The sequence below is a fragment of the Martes martes genome (assembly GCF_963455335.1).
Source record: "Martes martes genome assembly, chromosome: 12".
In the NCBI taxonomy this organism is placed as follows: domain Eukaryota; kingdom Metazoa; phylum Chordata; class Mammalia; order Carnivora; family Mustelidae; genus Martes; species Martes martes.
In genome coordinates, this window is record NC_137900.1 from 81234034 (window position 1) to 81259399 (window position 25366).

The following is a 25366-nucleotide window of genomic DNA, read 5'->3' on the forward strand; positions in this document are numbered from 1 at the left end:
TGAGAATAGCTACAGAAATGGCATCCCAACAAAGGTATACAAGTTATCAAGTAACTTGAGGAAAATCAGGACTTTCTAAAGTGAAGAACAGAGCCTATAAGCACATAGGAAAGGCTGTGGGACTATTTGTTCTAATAGAAATCATGATTCTGATTTATATGTTTCAGGTTGAGGACAGTATGTTTTAAGAGCACTGACACTGAGTGGGTCTGGGTTCAAATTCCTGCTCTGCCACCCACAAGATGGTTACTTAACTTCAGCCAGCCTCAATTTCCAAATCTGGAAAATGGGTCTTCGTTAAGGTTTACATGAGATACTGATATAAAGAAATGGAATTTTTCACCTGGCACATGAGAATTAAGGTGTGCATCGTAAGTGCAATGATTATTTTGTATCGGACCAATTGGTTTTTAAGTCAGGTGCTTTCTACACATTTCTACAACTACATGTAGAGCAACGGCTCTGCAGCAAAGGTGTTTTTATTCCTGTTTTGCCAATCAGAAGACCTAGAGAAGCTCAGAGAATTAACAAGTCCGAGGTCTCATCACTACCAAGTCTGCCCTCTGGATGTTCCCCAGTCTATTTGTGTTCCAGTTGAGTCTTTAACTGACATCTTCAATCCACTTCTTAAGAGGAACTCCCATTCTCCCCCACGAGGCTGAGAAGAGAGCGCTTCTTGGCGCATGAAGGAAAGCCAATATTTGGATGCAGCCAACTGGGTGGAAGACGATGACTCCCTCCGTCACAGAGACACTGCTCTTCTATTCAGCAGGCCTTACAGACGGAGCCACGGGAAGGCGGAAACACCCATTCCCATCAGTGCCACCCAGGCCCTGCTAATCAGACAAGAAAGGCCCTAATCACAAGCCACCACCTGGGCTAATTCTGCCAAGGACTCACCCCAAAACTGCTGACTAGAGCAGGCACTGGCCATAACCCCTCAGCATTCCACCCTGGGGTCCCAAGGACACATGGGGTGATGGGGGGCAGGAGGGCGAGCGGAGGGGCCTTTTTGAAAAACGGCCCTGATCACATCCTGCCCCCTCTCTTCTATTATTGCAGTTGGGCAGGGCTTATTCCCATTCTCACACGTAGGAATGTGTTGTGCTGCCTCAGAGCTCCCTAGAGGGAGTAAAGAAGCCTTGGAACGAAAAGCCAGGAGAACCTTGGGAAAGTGGTTTTATCGGAGTCTTGATTTCTCCATCTGTATAATGGGGAGCATGATCCCTACCCCTCAGTTGGTGGGAGGGCTGAAATGGCTAATGGGTATAAGCACAATGCCTAAGAGGGAGTAGCAGCTCGAAAACAAGTCCCGTTAAGCATGTCCGCACTCTGTTCCTCGTTTCTACTATTTGTCATGGGATGAGTTTGGAAATAACCCTCTTCACTCCGTCATTGATGCCCAGCTACCAAGGAAAGGGGAGGTACATTCTTCTCTTTCTCAGCCCCCTCCTCCTGCTCACCCTGCCCTCCCTCCTTTACTCTCTTCCACTCTTTGTCCTCCTTCCTCAAGTCCCTTTCCCTCTTCCTCTCCCCCTCCTCCCTCCTCTCCTCTGCCCTCCTTCTTCTTCCTCTCCCTCCTCTCCTCTGAGTCCCCCTCCTTCTATCAATCATAAGAAAACACCGAATCATAAGAAAACCCCAAACTGATCAAATACGTACAGAGTTCCTATGTCCACGGCACTGCTGAAGAGAACAAAAAGCACAGTTGGCAAGGCAAAAATCCCTTCTCTAGAGACGCCTATCGTCTAATCTAATGAAAGAGATAAAACCCAAACCCAGACGAATATGTTGCAAGGTGAATAAAAACAAATAAATCGTGCCATAGAAGAGGTCTTAAAAGAGGCTTTTCGAAAAGAGGTGGCATTTGGAAGATTAAGGGACATAACTCTTGCCTTAAAGATGGAACATCCGCTAGAAAAGGTGCATGCACTTTTGAAGAAATGCTGTCCCGTGCACGTTAGCACAGTGGCTGGCCCATGGTGGGCCCTCAGGAAACGGTCGTTCGGCAGAACCGAGTCCAGTATGATATACAAGGAGAAGTGTACGAGGTCAGAGAGAGCAGATCTCGTTAGAAGCTGATCTGTTCATTTTTCATTCCTTTCTTCATAAATTCATTTAACAAATATCCCCCGACTACTGTTTATGCATCAAGTTCTCTAGAGACAGACTGGTGGTCTCTACCAGTGAGGACCTGGTTCTTGAACTGGGGAGTCACATTCGTAATAGGCTGATTATACTCTGGTGTGACAAGTCCTGGGGAAGACGATGGGCAGGATGCCTGACAACCTGGACAGAGGGCGTAAGAGAAGCTTTCCGGAAGAGGTACAAGTCCAGGAATTGGGAGAGACAATGTGTACAAGTGCAAAATCATTAAAAAAAAAAAAAAAAAAGCAGAAAGATTAATGAAATGTAAAAAATTCTACAGGCCCAGAGTGAAGATAACAGTGTGTGTTGAATGGTGGAATAAGACAAAGACAAGAAGACAGGCAAATGTTGCAATACGCTGCCTGAGTGCCGGAGTGATAGGCGATAGAGCCTAGTCTGGGAGGAGCTGAGGTTTCAACCAGACACACACGAAGAAAGAAGAAGGTAGAAGAGGAAGGGGGAGGGGAAAATGACCTGAGACCAAGTGAAATGTACCATTTGATTGTCGGGGTATGAGGAGAAGACTCTCAAAGCACAACAGGCTCACGTGGTCCCGTCTGGAAGCACAGAGACAAGACGATGCCTGGGCATCTCATTCCTTCTTCCCATAGCCCTCACTGCTACCCTCCCATCTTTTAAAGATCCTCCCTTCCCTCCCGTCCATCTTTTTGTTTTGGAAACTGAGACAAGGCTAGGGACCTCACTCCTATTTCATTAAGAAAAGCATCACATGTCAGTGAGTCTAAGGTGTCGTTCATTCTCAAACATACCACGGTTTGATGGACATGAAGAAAAAATACCCTGCCAGTTAAACTATGACACACCATCAGTTATAGGAAACATTCTAATTTCAGAGACATTAAAATGTGAAAAATCATGCAACTGCTATCTGCAAAAAGTAATTAGAAGTACATGAAAACGTTCCCCAACATCCTATGTGGGATGCACCCGAAAACTCTCCTTTCTCTCTCTTCCCTGGGGGATGAGCTGCCAGGCGCTCTTTTCTGAGACATATAATCCCAGCCATACACAAGACCCTACTCATTCTTGCCTGCTTGACTATGACCCTAAAAGAATCCCTCCTGCTCAGAGAATCAATGTTTTCGTTTCTGAGGATCCCATCAGCATATAGAAGTTTTGTGGCTTCTATGTTAAAAAAAAAAAAAAAAAAAGGAAGAAAGCTCACGGACTCACCATCGCCTTCTGCTGCGGTGACATTTGTTGCATCGTTCCTCTGTTGAGTCTCTACATCTCCTTCATTTCCTCTCTTCCCATTCTCTCCTGAACTCATTCTACTCAGGCTTTCACTACCATAATCCCATGGAAAGATCCCTGTCAAGTTCACCAAAACCTCCGAGCTGCTTAATCCATGACTCGGTTCTCGGCCCCCATCTTAATCATCCCAACCAGCAGCATTGGACACATGTGACCACAATCTCCTATTTGAGGAACACTCTTTACTTGGCTTCCAGGATACCACACTCTCATCACTCCCCTGCCACCTTCCCAGCCACTTCTTAACTTCCTTTTCTTATTCCTCATTATCATCCCATTATCCCAACATTTCAATATAAAATTCCCCGTGGCTCAGTAACTGAATTTCCTCTTTTGGTTTTTATTACCCTCTTCTGCAAGGTCCTCTCACCCAATCTCACATCCTTAAATAACATCTCTATGCGAATTTATATTTCTACTTCTCCCCCCAACCCCGACTTTCCAAATGTCCACTCAGCATCCACATTTGTATCTCTAATAGACTTCTCAAACTTGGTTCACCCAACTCCTCGTGTCTCATCAAAGGTGACCTCTTCCATAGTCTTCACCGTATCAGGAGGGGGATTCCATTACTGCAGTTGCTTAGGCCAAACTTTGGGATCATGCTTTGCTTCTCTCTTTCTCTCCCAAGGCTTTCTCAGTCCACTACCAAAGAATGTCAGCACTACTTAAAGACGTACCCACGATGCAATCACTTCTCAAAACACGCATCACTGTTATCGTGGTCCCGGCCACCATTTTATCTCACCGTGGTATGATAGCCCCTGAACTGGGCTCCTTTTTTGTGTTCTTGCCCTCTCTACAGTCTTTTCCACACAGCAGTCATAGTGATTCATTTAAAATGTAAGTCAGGTCAGGTTACTCCACTGCCTGAATTTGCAACGGCTTCTCATTTCATCCAGAGTTAAGTCTAAAGTCTTTTCCATGGTCTACAAATTTCCACATGACCTGTTCCTTCACCATCTCTTTGATTGTAAAGAAAATATATTTCTTTGTTTACTTGTTTATCACCCACACACTAAATATAAACTCCAAAATGACAGAGACTTAGCTTATTCATGGCTATATATCTAGCTCTTCAAACAATATCTAACATGGAATTGATATTCAATAAATATTGCTAAATGAATGAATGTATGAATGAATAAATTTATGGATCATCCTAGATTTCAGCAATATATTCTCTCTGCATCCCGTTCCACATCAGTGAGCTACTAAGGCAGAGCTCTGCTCTCTGTATACCTCACCAGATGGATGCTAGATTAAATTACATGACAATGTCGGCAAAACGCTCAATGGGCTTCTTGGAGAGAGAAGTATAAAAATAAGAAGTTATCATTATGCCATTAGCGTTATTACTACCAGTTTAGCTGTTGCTGTTTTGACTACTAATAGCCTGTGATCATTTCTATGATCTTGTCGTTCTCATTCCTAGTGTCCTCCAATCCTCTTTCCTTTTTCCTCTTTCCTTCTACCTCTGCCCTGTTTCACGAACAGCGGAGGAAACACCACAAGGTGAATGCCATTAGAGCGTCATTCACATCACCCTCAACTCACCAAAATAAACCTCCCTTCCCAGAATCCTTCAGCGGAATTAGGAGAGGAAAAAGGAAGACAGAACACCAGCATTTTGAGAAGGAGAAGCTCTGAAGGCAGAGTGTAAGGGTTAAATGTCAAGCTCCATCACTCACTGAGTGACCTCTCTCACCCATGTCCTCACCTACAAAGTAGGGACATTTATTTACGCCTTCCTCGGAGGGACGGTGTGAGGCTTAAAAAGGTAATAAACGTAATTCTATGATACAATTAAATATAAGCTAAGATAAATAAAAACCAACAAATGAATACAAATACAATACAAATAAATTCGCACAGTCCCCAGGACCTAAGGCAGTGCTAGATAAATATTATGACTATTATTTCTGACTCATCTGCCCTCAGTCTGTGCAGCTGTCTTCTAGCTGGGCTGGACCACCTCCTGCTCTTTTATGTCTCTGCCTTATTCATTTCTTCTCCTTGCAGAGGATGTCAAGACGGAGCACATTATTAAACAAATGTTTAATAGATGCATATTATATACACAGAAATGCATACCTGTAAATCATATGTGTACAGCACTATGAATTTTCACAAAGTAAACACATCCATGTGCTGCCATCCAGATCAAGAAACGGAACATTTTAAAGGCCTCCAGAAATCTCTCCCATCTCCTGTGAGTTTCTTGTACTTCTTCCCCAAAGGTTAAGGCCCTCTGAGTTTCTAAAACAGTGCATTTGTTTTTACTGTTTTGACCCACATAGAAATGGGATCATCACGGCATGTACGCTTTTGTGTCTGGTTTCTTTTACTCAATGTTATGTTCTTGAGATACTTCTATGTTGTTGCATAGAAAAATAGTTTGTTTTCTCCCATTTCTGTGTTGTACCTTATCATATGAATGCACGACAATCGATTTATCCATTTTCTTGTTGATGGACAATTGGGGCTCTTTCCATTTGGAGGCTATTTTGAATAAAGCTGCTATGAACATTCCCCCCTTTTGGTGAACAGAGGTCCCATTTCTGTTGGGCACATTCCCAAGAACTGTAATTTCTGGGTCAAAGGACAAGGACATATTGAGGCAAAAAGAGTTTTCCAAAGAGATCGTACTTATTCTCCCACAAGCAATGCATGTTAAGTTTCCACCTTTCCATACCATCGCTCCTTGATATTGTCATTGTTTTTCATTTGAACCAGACTGATAGCCATGTCAGAATACTGAATTGTGGCTTTAATTTACATTTTCTGAGGACTAGAAAAGTTAATCCACCTTTTCAAATGTTTATCTGCCATTTTAATAGTCTTGTTTGTGAAATGCCTGTTCATGTCTTTTACCCATTTTCGTGTCTTACTGGATTGTCTGCCTCTTTCCTGTTGGTTTTAGGAGTTATTTATATATTTTGCACAAGGGTTCTTTGTCAGATGCATATGTCACAAATATTTCCTTCTACTCTGCAGTTTGCAATTTTATTCTATGAATAGCAGCACCTGATGAACAGAAATTCTTAATTTTAATGTGGTTCAATGCATCAACCATTTTCTTGGTACTTAGCGTTTTTTGTATCCTAGTGAATAAATACAAGCTGATCCAAAAGTCATGAGATAGTCTTCTGTCTTATATTTAAGAAGCTTTTGTTTTGTTTTCTCTTCCACCAAGAGAATGCTATTCTTCCTCAGGTTTTTTTTTCTTTCTTTATTTTCTATGACTCCTCTACCTAGCCAGTCTGAGTGAATTATTCCGTTTCCTGAATCTCTATAAAGGTATGCATTATTTTTATTATCTCTATTATATTGCATATTACCTTGAATTTCATGTATTTCTCTGCCCTTCCTCTCTGTCTCATCCCCACACTCTGTTCACCAGATTATCCCAATTCTTCATGGTTTCCTCACTAAATTCTGGTCATGATGCCTGCTAAGTAACTCTAAAATTGGTCCATTTCTCTCAACCTCAGCTGCTACCTTCATGGTCTGAATCTGTGACATTTCATCTTGATTGCTGCAATAGTCCCATCTCACTGGTCACCTGCCACCAGCCTACTCCTGTCTAAGTAATTGACCACACGACGGCCACTGTGATCTTCCAGAAATATCAACCTTTTCATGCTACCTCCTTTTCAAAAATCCTTCCGTAGTGCCCATTACCCTCAAATGAGTGTTCAAGTCATTAATGTGATGCAGAGGCCTCCCAGAATCTGAAGGATGGTTTGGTCTCTCCCACCACTGGTGTCTCTGCTTTAACTCTTGAGACATTTTCATTTCCTCCTGTGCTCCTTTGTGAAAACCCTGTCTGCCTCCATATCCACACCCCTGCCTCTTCATCCTTCAGTTTTCGTCCTATGCATCTTCTCTGACTCCCTAGTAGGTTCAGTCTCCATACTGTCTGGTACAAGGAAGCCCCAGGATTTTTCTCCACTACAGTTCCTTATGCCTATTGTTATTTGTTTAAAACCATCTTCTATGATAGAGTGAATACTTGCTTGGGACACAAACCGTGTCCGTCTTGCTCAGCACTATATCCTTATGCCTAATTCAATGCCAACATGGAGTCTTAAAAAATATGTCTATCTACGTAGATATTCTTGAAGGTATCTCTATATACATACATACTTGATGAATTGAGTTGAACTGATTGGTGCTCATGCACAGGGCTTAGTATTGGATTTGGTATATGGTCAGGCTCTATAAAGGTTGGATGATTCACTGTCTTTATAAAACCCTAGAATCAATAATGAAAAGGGATTTAAGACCACCTACTTCAATTACCCAACCCAATGGAATGACGATTAAACAATCTCCTAACAGGGACACCTGGGTGGCTCAGTGGGTTAAGCGTCTGCCTTGGCTCAGTTCATGATCCCAGGGTACTGGGATCAGGCCCTGCATCAGGCTCCCTAAGCAGGGAGCTTCTGCCTCTGCTTCTCCCTCTGCCTGCCACTCCTCCTGCTTGTGCTCTCTCTCTCTGACAAAAAAATAAATAAGACCTTAAAAAAAAATCTCTGTACCATTTCTACCAAATGTCATTTACTTACAACTCTCTGATAACAGAGAGTCACCCCCTACTTCAGCAGAGCATTGCAGGTTTGGGCATGAATGTGCACTGGAAGATCTCTTTTATACGGAACTTAAATTGAGATCTATCTCATCCCAGCTGAAAGCTGGGATCCTTATCATTTCCTGCAAGCAGATCAGGTTTGGCTCATTTTATCCACATTAATGAATTTGACTATCTTTTCTGCAAGACAGCCCTTGAGGTATCTGCAGACAAATTCTATTGCCCCAAGTCAACTCTCTTGAGCTGTTCATCATACAACAGGCTTCTTCAGGAGCACTGCAACTTCTTAGTCCCCCTCTTGAATTTAGGTGCCCAGACTTGGACCCAGCTCTCCAGGTGGGCTTGGACCAAACTAGAATAGGAAAAGGATATCACCCCCTTTTGCGTGGACAACATACCTCTAATTATGTACCCAATGGTGGACTTGGGTTTTGGAAGACCGAGGCTTCTACCGTAATTGCTTATTGAGACAAGGAACTCAAAAGAAATTGTGGAATTAATTATTTAGAATGAAAAAAGTTGGGCGCCTGGGTGGCTCAGTGGGTTAAGCCGCTGCCTTCGGCTCAGGTCATGATCTCAGTGTCCTGGGATAGAGTCCCGCATCGGGCTCTCTGTTCAGCAGGGAGCCTGCTTCCCTCTGTCTCTCTCTGCCTGCCTCTGTCTACTTGTGATCTCTCTCTGTCAAATAAATAAATAAATAAATAAATAAATAAATAAAAAGAATGAAAAAAGTTGGGGACACAGAAGGTGGGGAAGTCCTGAACCTTGAGCTTCATTAGTTTCATGGCTAATCAGCCTCTAGAAGTCCCTAAGATCTTAATAACCTCCTGGTAACATTGTGTTAATCCCTTCTAAATTTACTCCGATTGTAATTCACAGGTCTCTCCACTGCCAACATGCACAGCGGGGTTGTCAAGTACAGGCAGAAGCCAAACTTCCGGACTCAAAGGCTGCTCTCACTTCACAAGGTCGCCTCAGGTAGCACAAGGAACTGGTAAGTTGAAAATCTTGGCACGCCCAAAGCAGATTGGTCTTTCTTACTACTTTCTTATCAGGTTATTACCAAACCCACCGTCCACTCTTTTCTCCACTAAAGGGGACAGGGTTATTCCTCGCGTGTTTGAGGTTTTTGGTTGTGTTGTGTTTTCTTTGAACACTAAGCTTCTTTCTTGGCCTAAAATTCCTGGAGGGGTTTTCGTTCAGTGCTCCCAAGTGACACTACCAAGCCCTCCCTGCACCAGTTTCCGACCATCTTCTGTAACAGGAGCATGAATCAAAGGGTTGCCAAGGAACTAGAATATAAAAGTCATATTAGGCTCTGCTTAGCTCCACCTGCCAATCTCAACTGCACTTTCCTCCCACTGACATTCAGAATCACCTTTATCAGATACCTTTCTAGAAGGTCACGTTTTTAGTCTGCTCAAAGTTAAAGCGTGCCATTTTTTTTCTAACTATAAAGTTAATAAATGATCATTGTAGAAAAGTTAGAAAAAGAACTGGAAGCCTAAAATAGATCATCTACGACCTCACCATCCAAAGGTAACCTCTTTTAACATCTCTGCATCTTTCCTTGCAATATTATTTTCCCTTATCCTTTCACATTGTTAAGATCATGCCATATATTCGGTCAGAAACTACCCATTTTTAAATGAACACTAGATCAAATCGCTTTCATATATTCTCGGAAATTCTTATACGTAACATTTTCATACCTGCCTAATATGATACTGTGTGGAAGCTACCTCATTGGCTCAGTCCCCTCATGTGGAAAATTCAGATCTTTACATTTTTGCTGCTATTATAAATTATGCTTTTTAAAATAACACTTTTTGTACTCAAAGCTTTGTATGTTTTCTCCTGTATCTCCTCACTTCTTTATGATGAATTAATAAGGGTAAAATGACTATTTTAAAGAGTTTATTTTCCTTCAGGTCATGAGTATATAGGAAGCACCTAACAGGGACCCGATATGAAAAAAAGACATTAAAAAAAAATACATGCTTATATATATCAACCAGGTAATCCCTTAATTGTTGTGCTCCTGCTAGCAGTGCCTGAGTGTCTGTCTCTGTACACCCAGCCAGCACTGAGTGTTCTCATTTGTAAACTCTAAAAGCACACACACACACACACACACACACACACACACACACACATATGTGTGTATAAATATATTAAAGACCACAGATGATTACCGAATAAGGAGAAAGAAGATTCTGCAGAACCAACAATGCTATAAAATGCTCCATAGTTCTTAGAATTCAAATAACACCTGCCAAAATACATTGAAAATCAAACACAATAATATAGGAAATTCTGACGGTAAGATATGAAACTTTAATATATATTAGGTCTGGAGCATCTATAAATAACACTGTTTAGACATTTTCATCAAAATAATCGGATAAAGCTCACATTTTCATACTTTATATCTGAAAACTAATTAATAACCATGAATTTAATGTCCTGTATATGTTAAAATTTTAAAAAGGCATCATATCCTGTCTTCATTTCCATATCCTTAGTTTTTATCGGTTTCTCTTTCTTCTTCTTCTCCATTCTCCCTCCACATCGTGCCTCCTCAAAATCCCCAGTGTCTCCTTCCCCTCTACCGTCTCTGGTCCCCAATTTCCAAGGGCATCCTACCTTGAAGGTGCAGTTTGCTCTCCGTGCTTTGCAGAAGGACGGAACTCACAGAGTCCAGATTGTCATAGCTGTTACAGCCCAGAGGCCCGGTGCGTGTCTCTGTGACCTGCAGTGGACACGGAGGGTGACAGGTGTGAGACAGGTGCCCTTGTGAGACAGGGCCCAGCAGAGTCAGCCCTCAGTGGAGCAGAGCTGGCAGAGAAAGTGTCGTGGCCTGAGCCAATGGCACCTTGCCATAGCCACGGCCACGCCTGGGCTATCACCAAACAGACGTCGGGGAAGCAGAGCAATCAAGTTCATAGACTGGAGCCATCCCCTGGCTCTCATGTCACAAGGTCACTCTAAGTATGATACGAATTAACAAACTGAAGCATTACAGCGTATTTCAAAAGCATGTGCTTGGAACTCAGGAGAATCTGCGTTAAATGTTAAGGGGGCTGTGAACTTGCTGTGCGACCTCAGGAAGTCACTCAACTTCTCTAAGCTTCTGTGACCCGAGGCTAGTAAATCCTTTCCAAGAAAGCTGGGCAACGAGGCATGATGGGCGGATGTGCCTGACACATGGCTTATGTTCAAACACGGGCACTGTATTACCCAAAACCTCTAGAACGGGTCATGGATACATATGCATAATTAGGTAAGAACAATGACGTTATTCCCATTTTCTAAAAGACGTTTCATAACCTTGAAGTAAGCATGGTTTAGGATGAAAAGAGGTTTCTCATCCCTTTCACCTTGACTTTCCATGACTTAACATGATTGTTCATCGGGTACTTTTGAGGTCTGCTTCCAACTGGGAAGGCACAGCATCGGTTCTTGTGTGGCCTCTAAGACGGCCCCAGGACTCAGCACTCTCCCAACGTGCCCTCCTCCGGCTGGGAAACTTTGCGTCAGTAACTTTCCCCTCCTCAGTCTCAACTTCGCCTCTACAGAATCCTCTTACCCACCTCAGTAGGTAAAGAGATCCTCTTTGGGGAGTGGTTAGCACTTCAGAAACAGTATATAGAAGGAGGATTATTAGGTTTTGGTTTTTAAGCAATATATTCTTTTTTGGCATACAATCTTAACATAGTTGTTATTGAATGAGACTCAAAACTACCAATTCATTTCGCTAAGGAGATCCTGGGAAAGAAAGCTACAGGCAGAACTTCCTCACTCCGGTCAGCTGCTAGTCTTAAACACAGCTGGCAGTGGGACAATTCTGGCCAGCTGGGTCTTGAGGTAGTGTCAAGAAATGGCAAGAAAAATCCAAGTCCCAGACTGAGGATGGAAGACAGTGGTGATCTAAGAATGGCTTCTTGAGTGGTCTCTGTGCAATTTCTCTGAGAAATTCCTTGTAAGGAGGCAGGCTGCACTTCCAGGGTGCACAAAAGAAGATTATCTTCTGACAGAGCTTCAATATCTCAATTCCACATCCCATCCGGGGTAGGGGGCGGCGGGGGGGGGGGGTAGAGAACCATTTGGTGATAATGAAAACCAGGCCTTTGCTTCACTCCGACACTGATGGCTTCATAAAGATCTGTCTCTCTGTGGCGAGTTCCCTAACAACATAATCCCCCCCAATAGAGGCGATTCTTCTTGGATAAGCTGGCTCTTTGTTTGTCAATCTGATTTATTTCTCTCTTTCCTACTTCTCTTCTCAGTAACTCACTCCCACATTTTTTCTCTTCTCTTGGTCAATTTCTAACACCTCTGCCTGTGTCTCCCTCAATCCCCCCGCCCTAACCGCCCCCCCCACCCCTGGCCACACACACACTTTCTTCCCTAGAGATATTTTTCAAAGTCTTAATATAAGGGTAGGTCTGTACTTAATTCAGAAGAAATTAGATCGAAGATTGAGGAGTAGAATGCAGGTATAATCGGGTTTCAGAAAATGTGAGATGCAAAAAATCTGCACTGAAACCGTGAGAAAAACTAATCCTTTATATCAAAAATTCCTCCCTCGTTCTCTTTAGAAAGGTAATCCCTGAATTTATTGCATTTAAAATAGAACCTTTTTTTTTTAATGTCTCTGCTCTGAGGCATTGAATCGAAAGTCTAGAGCTGCTCGACTCAATGTGGCTATTTAAATGAAAATTAATTAAAATGAAATAAACTTAAAAACTTAGGTCCTCAGTAGCCACATATCAAGGGCTCCCTAACCCCGTGTGACTAATGGCCGCTGTCTTGGCCACAGATATGGGGCACGTCCACCGTCTTGGAAGGGTATATTGGATAGTGTTGGTGCAGAGGAGTATGGGTCAGCACGTGACAGCCCTCGTTTGTAAATAAAAATTGGCACACGGTCATACCCGTTTGCACACTGTTCATGGCTGATTTTTGTATTACAGCTGCAGAGTTGAGTTGTGGCAACCTTGACCATATGACCTACAAAGCCTGAAATTCTATTACAGAAATAGCTGATGCCTGGTCCAGCGGGTAGAATTCTGGTCCCTGTTCGGGTACTCTAGCTTTCTAGCCCTGAACAACAACAAAAAAGTCTTTAGCTCTTGGACCTCAGTTTCCCCATCTGTAAAATGGGGGGCAGTGAGGAATGGGATGGAAAACACAAGGGTTTAACAAATTACTCATTTAAGCATCAGTAATCTGCCTCTTGCTAGCTCTAGATCCTAGCAAAAATCATTTACCCACCGTAGCCTCAGGTTTTTGTTTTGTTTTGTTTTGTTTTTGTTTTTTTGACCTAGAAAAGGAGCCTAAAAGTCAATGAGAGGATTGTTGACAATTACACCATGACCATAGCCAGGGCTGCCGGAGCAGTACAAGTGGTCACCCTGATGGCAGTGCTCATGATCTTACAGGGCCTTTGACCACCTCAGTCAGAGCGGCTGGCAGGGGGCACGGTTAGTGTCAGCTCCATGGGTGTGAAGACAGGGACCACATCGGCCCCTCGGGTCTCAGAATACCCATGTGCGGTATCGTTGTCTTAAGAACCTTCCACCCAGGGGCGCCTGGGTGGCTCAGTGGGTTAAAGCCTCTGCCTTCAGCTCAGGTCATGATCCCAGGGTCCTGGGATCGAGCCCCGCATCGGGCTCTCTGCTCGGCAGGGAGCCTGCTTCTCCCTCTCTCTCTGCCTGCCTCTCTGCCTACTTGTGATCTCTGTCTGTGAAATAAATAAATAAAATCTTTAAAAAAAAAAAGAAAAAAAAAGAACCTTCCACCCAGTCCACCCTCAAGCCTACCTTGATTGCTCCAGTTGATATCTGGATCTCATGGAGCCTCCTCATGGTGCCATCACGGTCGACAAAGTAGGATGACGCAAGCTGGTGCAGAGCTTCAACACTTTGGGTGGCATTCCCTGACTTCCTATCGAGGCGACTTTTGTCCATGTACATGGTCAAGGCCTCCTCCCCTGCATGCAAAAGGAAAGAAGTTCAGGAAACCTATTGGGGTGGGAGGAAAGGTTCCAGGGCCTGGCTGCTGACAACAGACTTGCCCAAATTCCCTTCTACTTCCGAAAATCAAGAGCATGGTGAAAGAGAAACAGTCCAGAAGCGGCTGTAAGCACCAAGCCCTAGGAGGACAAGGATCATGGAAAGACTCTCAGTTGTCAAGTTCAACCTCTACCAGCCCACCACGTGGTTCTCACCAACATCATCTACAACATAACCCATCTCCCCTCCTTGAGACTTAGCGTCGCCTTCTGTAAAATGATGGTTTTGCCCTGGATACTCCTTTCCTCCTCCTGCTTTCTCCTCCTCATCCAGTTCCTCCCCTTTCCTACTCTTTCCTTCTTTCCTCTTCCCCTTTCTCTCTTTCTCCTGCTGCATCCCCTCCTAGACAGACAGATGCATGGACAGATACATGGATGGTTGGCTGAAGAGGCAGATCGATGAGGTAGGGAAAGAGAAGACATTCTTTAAAGACACATATGGATAGACAAGAGGGAAAACTGGATGCCTAAAAGAGAGCAAAAGCTCAATTGTCAGAGGAGTGAGGTCAGGCACCATCTACACTGACCAGTGCCCTATTCCGTGCACAAAGCCCAGTGCCTGGATATAGTAGATAGGAAATAGTTAATACATCAGTGTTTTTTTGTTTTTTTGTTTTTTTTTTTAGTTCAATCAATGAATATTCTCATTACCTACAAGAGCCAGGCACTGTGGCTCTGCAAGCACAATGTACAGACAGGAAGCTGCATCTGGCAGGGACAGAACGTGGCAAGAAGGTCACGTATAGGGAGGGAGATGAGAGAGGGAGAAGGAGAAGGCGGGGTGGAGAAACAGAGCGCGAGATGAACGCACAGACTCGTATATTTTATTCCATTAAGTTTTCCTTTGTAACAGGTGCACAGATTACTAATAGTACTACCTTCTGATCCCTTTCATTTGAAATAAGATGTTTCATCAGAACTTCAGAAAGGGGGATCCGGAAATGCCTAATAAACAGATGTGACCAGTATGTGTCTGGTTTCACCTTCTATTCACTGTGAACTTGAGATGTTTCTTGACCTCCCGGTTCCTCAGTTTATTTGTTAACAAAATTAGGGGAAGAATGGCACCTCCTCCACAGAGCGATTCAGAAGAATAAATTAATGGGTACTGGTCAAATTCCTACAACAGGGTCCGGTTCACGGTCATCACGAAACTCGTTTCAAGTCCTGGTCAAAAGCAGTCTCTGCAGCAGGACTGCCTGGTCGGCACCAGCCGCGTGGACGGTCACTCACCCTCCCCACCCTTCCACTTCTCCAGGTGAAAACCAGGGGGGCAGGGCTGTCATGGGATTACATTAGCCAACTGCAGAAAGTACCTGAACGCCGCCTGCCATGCACATGGGAACGTCAATGACCATTACTTGATTAATGTAAAATAGCATTTATATGAGAGTTATCCTTCTGTCTACTCAACCCAAGAAAATAGGATAATCAGAGAACAACGCTGTCAATACTTTCTCAGGACAAAAGTCTGATCTCTAAGATCACTGGAATTTCTTTAGAATGCTGATTACTTTTTGAGTTGAAGAGGAAAAAAAAAAAATTGCTTTCTGGCGCAGTGATTATCCTAGGCAGGGCGCACAGCCCTGACCCACAGACTAATGCTTGTGCCTCAGGCCCCTCCATGACTGCTTCTAGAATTCTGTTCCATTGCTGTTCAGTTTAACACATGCAACCTCCAGTCTGTCTGTTCACTGCCACCTCCCGCCATGAGTTGCACCCAAACCATTCCTTCCGTCTCCATGATGTATTCTTGCTTACTTTCCTCCCCTGGGCCAGCCTCAGATGCTTCTCTCTGCTTAGAGTGCCATTCTGTCCCTCTCCTATCTGACCGTTGAATTCCTATCCAACTTTTGTCACTTTCTCTTAACCTTCCTTCTCTGTCCTTGACCTGGCATACTCCTATACACTCTTCAGAACCCAGTGAGCCATCATTTTTCTGGTGAGCTTCCCCAACCGTGACCTCACCCCAAGAGAGATTCAATCAACTTCCTCTTATGACTCTCTATCTTGTCCATTCAATTTAGCTCAGCACGCACGCATTGAGTAGTTTGGCAGGCACTGGGGTGACAATTGAGTAACATACTGTCCCTGTTTTAGAGTCGCTGAGTGGCTACAAGTATGTTGTCCTATATGAGAGCCACCCGTCAAGTGTGGCTCTCGTGCCCTCGATACGTGGCTCTCCAAACGGAGACGCGCCATAGGTGTAAACTACATGGTAAATTTCCAACATCTGAAAACACAAAAAATTATATAAAATCCTTCATTAAGTGTATTCTACTGATTACAAGTGGAAATGCCCACGTTGGGGATATGTTATTTGAATAAAATATATTCATCCCTTTCTTTTTGCTTTTAAAGATGTGGTTGTGAGAAAATCTAAAATGTCATGTGTGGCTCACGCTTATATTTCTAGTGGACAATGCTGGCACAGGGAGACAGGGATGCGAGGGGACCATTTCCGTATACCAGACAGAGAGCAAAGGGAGAAGGATACAGACAGTGGAATGTAGCCTGGAAGAAGTGTGCCTGCCTTCCTGCTGGGAATGTGGACTCCAAGGTCCTGATGCTCTGGTCCCTCCAGCGGCATCCCTCACCACTCTCTCCAGGTAAGCCCGATCCTGCACAAGTGTGTCCTGTTTTCTCATGGTAGGGATTCTTCTTTTCTTTCTTTCTCCCCCTCCCCCTTCCTGGCTAACTTTTACTCCTCCCTCAGATGTCACCTAAGACAACACCTCCTCCGGGAAGCCTTCCCGGAATCCCCCACTCTTTACTTAAACTAGATGAGGGCTCTAACCATGTGGTCCCTGTCTCTTTCATTTCTCCAATGCCTCTCCCCCCGCCCCCACATTTCCTGGTGATTGCTTACTTAATAGCCTCGCTATTTCCCTCGCTAGAGGAAAATCACTGTGAGCTCCGGGAGGAGGTAAGTGGCCTTCCTTATTCCACTGTCATGTCATTTGCGGATGATCAGAGTTATTTGTGGATGAATGAATATATATGGAATTCAACCGAGTCTACAGTGTTCACAGAGTGACACATCTGCTTCAAGCACTAACTGAAATCTCCCCCATGAGAAGCTTCATCATCATCAAAATTAACCTTTGGTTCCCACATGCCTAGACCTGAGTTCAGAGTAAGACACTCATGTTTGCCCTTTCCCCGTGAAGTCTCATTGGTAACGCGGGAGGACGTGATCTTCCGTCCTTCAGAATGCACAGTGACCTGAATACGTTTGGCTTAGAAAGGACTCTGTGTGCAGTTAGACAATGAATTCCAGGAGGGTGGGTGGTGGCCCGGTGGAATAAGGACTCTGTGGATTTGTTTGTAATATTCCTGATGGCCTCACCTAGGTCCGAAGAAGGGACGTTCAGTTATCGTGGGATGCATGAATGGATGGATGGATGGATGGATGGATAGACAACTGAATGGCTAGCGGAGGGGCAAATGATTCGATATGTGAATGTACTAGAAGTAAGAGCCAGGAAGCAGAGGAAATAAATATTCCAAGTGTCAGCGCTGGCTCTCCATGGGACCCACAGAAGAAAAGGTGGAAAAGGCACAGCTCCCTTTGGACTGAAAACTGGCAGAAGCAAGCCTTAGATCAAGAGGGGTTAATGGGCTTCTTGCTGCATTATTAAGACTTAATTTCTTGTTTATTAAGAGAATGTTCTGTTTAGAGTTGCTTTCCCATTTGGGCATTCCTGCAAATTGCCTCTTCACCCCACATAGGCCTTTCTTCCATCTCTCTGTCCTCCAGGGAATTTGCCTCTCTCTCTCTCTCTCTCTCTCTGCACCACCTCTTTCAGAGGGGGACAAAGTGGGACTCAGACGCACAGGGGATGGGGATGAGATGGCAGCCGAGCACTGTACCTTGTGAGTGTAGAGGGGATACTGCTGCTGTGTGGGAGAGGAGAATGTCCGGATTTGGGGTCCCCTGGGGCATCCTTCCCCACTCCCTTCTGAGTTTCTGTGACTTCGTTCCTTTCTTAGCCCAGGGCAGTTTTCCCAAAATGCAGGGTGGGGAACAATGAGTAGACACACAAAAGTACACATAAGCACAAAAACATAAGCTCTCGTGCATAAAAAGACATTCATGTAACTCACACACATTCATACACATGTGCAACCTCACAGATATACATATACTGGGCATCTTTTCTATATGCAGGAGTCCCTTGTGTATGCACATGTGGACTGTGGGCGTATGTATGTCTGCACACAGATGAACTCACATCCAGGTCTATCTAGGGAGGCGTCTGTGCACATCTGTCTGCGGGGGGAGGCGTACAGTCCCACGCATGCCAACTCGACCATGCGTATCACACAGACACCCGGCTCCAAGGTGTTTCCTTCTCAGGGATGGAGGGAAACTGCTATCCTCGTATTCCTGTGTCATTCTAGACCCCCGAATCTTCCCTTTACCACCTCCCGTGAGAAAAATCATGCATAGCAAGTCCATTATGAGTTCAATCCATTTCACCAAAAACTTGAGGAGCCCATGGTGTGGGCATGGGTCAGCCCTCCTACTGCCTTTCCTTCCTCTTACCTCTCCCACAGGAGCCAAATAAAGGCATGTACATGTCCTCCATGGGACAGCTTAAGATCATCTTTTGTTGTTTGAGCATGCCCTTAGGAACTCACCTGACACCTCGAACAGCTTATCAGAGCATTTCTTCTAAATGAACACGGTGTTCGTCTTAGGAAAAATTACACAGAACAACATGTTCTGCACCTTCTTGCATTTAGGGAGAAAAATGGATATCCAGGCAAAAAGTGAGTCTCTCAATGTCTCCTATTCACCTAGTAAGTGGTAGGAATGGGCTTGAATCCCAAATCCGCAAGTTCCTTACCCCCAGGTAATTACAAATACTTATGGTAAGAATAATAAAACACCACCAACCATAGCCACAATTTGTTTGGTGCCCAACACTGTGCTCAGCGCACTTAATGACTCTTTTATTTAATTTCATAATATGAAGGTCTATTTATACAAGAGGAAACCAAGGCTTCAAGTAGGTGTCCCCAAACTGGCGTGGATCAGGAGACAGGACTGGAACCAAGGCAGGTGAACTCCAGAGCCTGCTCTTGTATTCACGATAACTGACCCCTCCCCCCTTGCAAGAGGAGGCCCTCAAGAACCATTGTTCCATGAATGAGTGAGTGGAAACAGGACGTCAGAAGGACCGCATGCAGGGTGTGTCTGGCACATTTGTGTTCAATCAACAGTGCATCTCTTCCCCTTCCTGCTCCCCACTCCTCCAGGCTGACGACTGAGGGAGCATTTAGGGCCTGCTGTCCAACACTGGAACTCAGTCCAAAGTTCTGCATATTTTAAAATGTTGTGCTATAAAAACAGAAGAGGAACAAGGCTCTGTGAATAATTCACCACTCCGCCTTGGAGAAATTAAAAATATATTTCACAGCCGAAGAAAGGGCTTTGTTAGTTGGGATTTCCAGGGACTCGGACAGAATGCACCTTCTTCTTCTTCTTTTTTTTTTTTTTAATATGGAACGCTTCACGAATTTGAGTGTCATCCTTGTGCAGGGGCCATGCTAATCTTCTCTGTATCATTCCAATTTTAGTATATGTGCTGCCGAAGCGAGCACCAGAATGCACCTTCTAAATGAAGGACTGAATCGGTCGCATTATATTTTTCTTTTCTTTTCTTTCTTTCTTCTTAATTCAAGTGAAAGGGGATGTGGAGAAGTTCAAAGAGAAAGGGGTACAGGTGAATGAAACGCTCAACGACGAAGCGATTTCGTCTTCACTTTACAATAGAATAGAATGTGTACTACACATTCTAACATTCAAAATCCTACTAAACTTAGTATTTGACAAGCAACAGGTGACAAATACACACTGGTGGGTTGATTTTGGAATGGGTGGGGCAGGGGGTTGGTGAATGAGCTGGTTAAAGAGATAACTGATGTTGAGTCAAAAAAAAAAAAAAAAGAAAGAAAGATGCAGACTTTGTGGACAGAAAACCCAAAGTTAAAAACTTAGGATAAACTGTGCTTTGTTTGTTTTTAGTTTAAATAAATAGAACAAAAAACAGAAACAAAGGAAACCTTTAGCTTTGTCACTTGCTAGCCATTCCTCTCTCTTAGCTCCCAGCTTCCTTAGCTAGACAATGGAAATATCCGGAAGACACTTGCCGATTTTAAGGACTACCGGCAACGGGGGAGCCCTACTGCTGGCAAATAATAAACACCGGCTTTTCTTATTGTGCAGATGGATGAGTTTGCCCAGCCAGCTTCTCCCCCGACATTCCCCACGTCATCAAATTCCTAATCTGGGCTTCCTCCAAGTGTACACTGCGTGCTCAGCCTCGAAAGCGCAGCCACCTTCCTGGTGCCTGGCCGACTCCTGCTGAACTAAAATGTTGCTTCCCCCACGACGCTCAGCCCTCCTCTGAAGGAGAAGATAGAATGCGATGATCACACCTCCGTCCACCTGCCTTGCCTCTGCCAAGACATCAGTCTTGTTTAATTGGCAAGGGCCAAATCTACATGCAACCTAGCAGCTCTCTGAGCGTGAGATGCTGAGCTCCACCAGCGAAAAGCCTGTCTCAAAATTCAGTGGCCCTGGTCCCTGTGGCAGAAAACTGATGTCCAAGGGATTGTAGCTCATAATGTAAAATGTTGCATGTAGGCAAGAACCAGAAGCATCAAAATATGCTCGTTTGTACCATATCCCCCCTTTCAAAAAATTTATATCCTCCCTTTTAGCCTCTCCTGCTCTCCTTACTCCCTTAGAGATTGGTTGGACGTGATGGGGAGGGATGGGTAAGGCTAAGCAGGATGGAGCAATTAGTCCGCTTTCCTATTAACCTCCTCCAAGCCCACAGAAGATACAAACAACACCCTCCTTGTAAAATGATAACCTCAAATTATCAGTCCCTCAAGCAGACTTAAATAAACAAAGGCAATTCTCTAAACAGTATCTGAAGCTTCATTATTTCCCCAGATTAGAACGCATTCCAAAGGAACTAATCCAATAATCAGAGGAGGCACCCCTGACAAACTGAGCTAATTCCAAGGTGAAGGTCCAGAAGTTAGTACTTCCACAGAAGTTAGCAAACTCATGTTGGACGGTCCCCAGAGAAAGGAATCAAGGGTTCTGACGTGAACACAGCCACCAAGACGAGGTGGCTTCTCTGGCGATAGCTGCTTCTCAGTGACGTCCCGCCGAAGAGATGTTAGTCTGGTTTTGATCCTAGGAGACCCCACCCTCCCCTCGGGCCCAGGGGCACAAGGCTCTGGCCTGGCAGCTGCCAACCTACCTCCCAAGGTGGCCGAGATGAGGAGGTGGGTGCCGTACTTTTTGATGATGGTGTCGATGAACTGCTGCGTGGTAGGTCTCCTGCCAAGCAGGCGGATGCTCCTCTGAAACTCTGGCATGAGGGGCACCGGATGGCGGACCAGGTCTCTCCTCTCGATGGCTGTGTTCCTCACCTTCCAACGGGCAAACTCCCTGGGTAGGAGAGAGGAGCAAGATGCCTCTATTTACCACTTCTACCCCCAAGGCAGAGTCTACACGGTTACCCCACCCAGGCCTCGCTCCTGTAGGTGAGAGAGTGACAACGATTATTTTTAATATTTGTCGGGTGATACTGAGATCTGGAGCCCTCCATTCTCTTCAGCCGACAGATAATGTATCGCGCAGGTCGCATCACCAGGACGCTGTGGAGAGCCAGACAGACATAGTCACGTTCTCACGCTGCGGACAGAGCATCAGGATACAAAAGTCACCGTTGCCTGGTTGCTTATCCCTCTCTCTCACCAGACTGTGAACGAGACCACAGGGACGGGATCTTCTCTGATACCTGTTACGTGGTAGGACTCCAAACAATGCCACCCGAATGAGTCCACAAACGAGTGGACGGAAGGATGGAAGGGAGGGAGGGAGAAAGAGAGGGGCCAGGGGAAGGCTGCTCACAGCGGGGAAGACCTAGAGCAGGAAGCGAGTTGAGACACGCTCTAGGACAATTCCCAAATCAGATAATTAGCCCGGAGGTGGTTTTATTTACCATTTTAACATGCACTCCGTGAGCATTTGCCATTTGGAATTAATAAAGCTATGTCGCAGGTGACATTCGGGAGAACTTCCATTCTTCCCTTCGCCAACGATGAAAGCGATCGAGACTGAAGACCTTCAACCTGGGAGTCCAATCTCACTCTGCCTCTCGCAAGCGATGCGGGGCCATCCCGGGCAAAGCTTGTCACGTCTCTGGACTTATATCTCCTTATCTATAAAATCCAATTAATATTATCTCCTTCTTCCTGCTGGTGCACAGATCACATGAAACAGCGGCTGTGAGAACACCTTCGGAAACTGCCGGGTACTAATCCAGTGTGAAAGAGAGTTTTATAACTTCATATCCTCACAAATTCCCAGACAGGAAAATCATTAAAGGTTCACGGGCAATGAGCAAGGAGCATACAAACCGAAAACGAGTAGAAATTCGAAGGGCGGTGGTTCAGGCTGCTTTTGCTTTCATAATGACCTCTGTTCCTATCAACGATGAAGCTCCTCCTGGAGCAACCAGCGCTCTGGTCGGCCTGAACTACAAGCCCCAAGACCCTTGAGAAAAACAGACGAGCCAAGAGGACGGGAGGTCAGCCTAGATAAATGATGGGAACCAGAGTTCAATGAAAAGGTCTCCCTCTCCTGCCGCAAGATGGGAGAGACGAATGGAGGCAGGGGCACGGAGCAAGGAGAAGCAGAACAGGGAGGAGATCACCCCAGAATGTGTCCCTGTAATTCAGCGGTGGGGTCTGACCCCCGAAGCAGAGGAATGTGGGTCTGAAAATACACTTTCAGATTGGTACATTCCCAAGCCTCAGAGCCTATCGTCTGTGTCTGCTTGTGGAATGTCTGTTCATAATTCTTAACACCGTTGAAATTCTAAATAAAGTCAGCTCAGTACCCTGCACGTCGTCGGTTCCTATTAAGTCAATCCGCTGCCCTCTAAGACCCTCGCAGGCAGCACCTAGAAAGTGCAAAGTCTGATGTCTACGGAAGGGGGGTGGACACTTCCCAGGCCCGCGTCCTGAGGAAGCTCACAGTCTGGCAGGAAAGATAAGATGTGTCCAGTCTGTTGTCAGTCCAAGACTAGAGGACACAGAAAAGCCCGACTTCTCAGGTCTCCAGGGGAAGCTTCAGAGAAGAGGTCATACTGAGCTATGGTTCTGAAGTCCACAGAGGCTTTAGACAGAAACGTGGTGGAGAACAGCTCTCCCCGTGGAAGAAAAGGCAGGAGCAGAGCAGGTGGGCGGGGGAAGGACCGTGAGATCCGGGAAGAGCCGAACAGGTTGGGGGGTGGGGAGAGGACAAGAGGGAGCAAGTGGGACAGAGAGAGGGGACTTGTGAGCACGTAGAAGCTTGTGGCATGACTTCCACGACCCCCAGGCCCCGGGGTTCACACCCTTGTGCAACCAGTCCCCTCTGCTTGAGTGTGGGCAGGAAGGGACCCAGAGACTTGCTTCTACTGGATGGAATGTGGAAGCGATGGAATGTACTTTCCAGGATTCAGTTACAGAAGATTTCGACTTCCGTTTTGGCTGTCCTCTGTGTGTGTGTGTGTGTGTGTGTGTGTGTGTGTCTCTCTCCATCTCTCTGCCATGGTGTGAGATGCTCTGTGGAGAGATCCACGTGGCCAGGAACCAAGAGAAGCCCCCGGCCTGCAGCTTCCAAAGAACTGGGATCCCAGAAGACCCTGAGTCCTAACAGTAACCGCACAGTGAGCTGGGAGGCAGACCCTTCCCAGCTGAGCCTTGAACCCATAACCACAGCCTGGAGAGAGTCACACCACCCAGGGAAGCCACACTCAGGCACCCAGGCCACAAAAACTGTGAGATAATAAATACTGTTATATCAAGCCACCAAGTTACAGAGGCAATTTGCTACTCAGAAAGAGATGACCTTAAAAGGCAATGAGGACCATCAGATATTTCTGAGGAAAAGAGTCTTTCCTTATCAGCTTATCCCCCAAATTTCTAAAATTACATATAAATGTAATTATGAAATTATATATGTGCATAGAAAATAGTCATACTTCAGTGTAACAAACGGATATATATATAATCACTTTGTTTTATAACTTACGACCTTGGATTACTATTTTTTTTCCACGGGTCTATGACTACATTTTTCAAAACCAACGCGCATTTACACACAGAGAGGTTAAATAATGTGCCAAAAGTCACACAGCTGGATAGTGGTAGAGCTGGGAGAAGAAAACTGGTATCTGGATTCTTGTATCAGTCTTTTAATATAGATACTGAGACATAAAATGTAAAAGCTATAGAACCAGGTACTACCAGTCCCACCATCAAATTACAAGCTTAAGACTCAATTCTCTCCCTGACCCGCTCTTCCCTCCTGACTTCCTCCCACAGCCTCTACTGTGTTTCTGATGCTCACTAACTACCCAGCCAGGGCCTGCCATCCGGTTGCTTCCTTGAAGACATTAGGGAGGCAGCTGGTGCTGAGTCCCCAGCTCCTTCTGCACAGGACAGGTGCAAGGCCTAAGTGGGGGGATGCATTGATGGGCTAAGCACACAGCAGGGGACTTGGGAAGAGCTCAGAAGCTCTATGTGTGTGTGTGTGTGTGTGTGTGTGTGAGAGAGAGAGAGAGAGAGAGAGAGAGAGAAAGAGAGAGAGAGATTAGGAAGCACTGATTCTGCCAGGCACCTGCCTTTTTCCAGCATCACAGGGCTCCTGATGCAAAGGAATTCTCTGACCTTTGAGGCAGAAAGTGCATGTTTAGGAAAGCTCTGAAATCATGCTGTGCTATTTGTAATGGTAATTTTAGTCAAAGAAAGAGTCCTGCCCCAATCTGCAAGAGGCTCAGGGGTGGCCCTGGGGATGGCCATGGGGGTGGCAAGGAATTCTGCTATACCAGTTCCATCTTGATGGGAGGACGGGATTTGGCCACAGAGAAGGGAAGGGTGTTTCAAGAAAAATGAACTCCCCATGCACAAAGGGAGGATGAGGCAGGTGGAGAGAGACGGGTGTGTGCACATGTGTGAGGGAGATGTAAATGATAAGAGGTAAAGGCAGACAGGTTGCCAGTGACCCCATGATGAAAGGCCTTGGGTGCCTAGCCACGTTACTGGATTTCAATCTCTCAACTCTGTTCTGAGTGACCAATAATTCAGACTAAAAATGTGCGAAGAACGAATTTAAGTGACTTCGTGGCCATCGCAGGGATGCTGGAGCAAAGACTGGAAGAGTTACAGGATTCTAAAACGTTATACTGTTTACC

At 45.1% G+C, this 25366-nt stretch overlaps 1 protein-coding gene across 1 annotated transcript in view; it reads right to left on the reverse strand.

The window, feature by feature from the left end:
• BRINP1 (BMP/retinoic acid inducible neural specific 1) overlaps window positions 1-25366 on the reverse strand; it is a gene marked incomplete at both ends in the record, with an annotated part of 123696 nt that overhangs the window by 43357 nt on the left and 54973 nt on the right. Inside the window, 3 exons of the mRNA XM_080819376.1 lie at window positions 10664-10769; window positions 13843-14012; window positions 21380-21570. Of these exons, the coding sequence (XP_080675502.1) occupies window positions 10664-10769; window positions 13843-14012; window positions 21380-21570 (467 nt within the window). The remainder of the gene's footprint in view (window positions 1-10663; window positions 10770-13842; window positions 14013-21379; window positions 21571-25366) is intronic.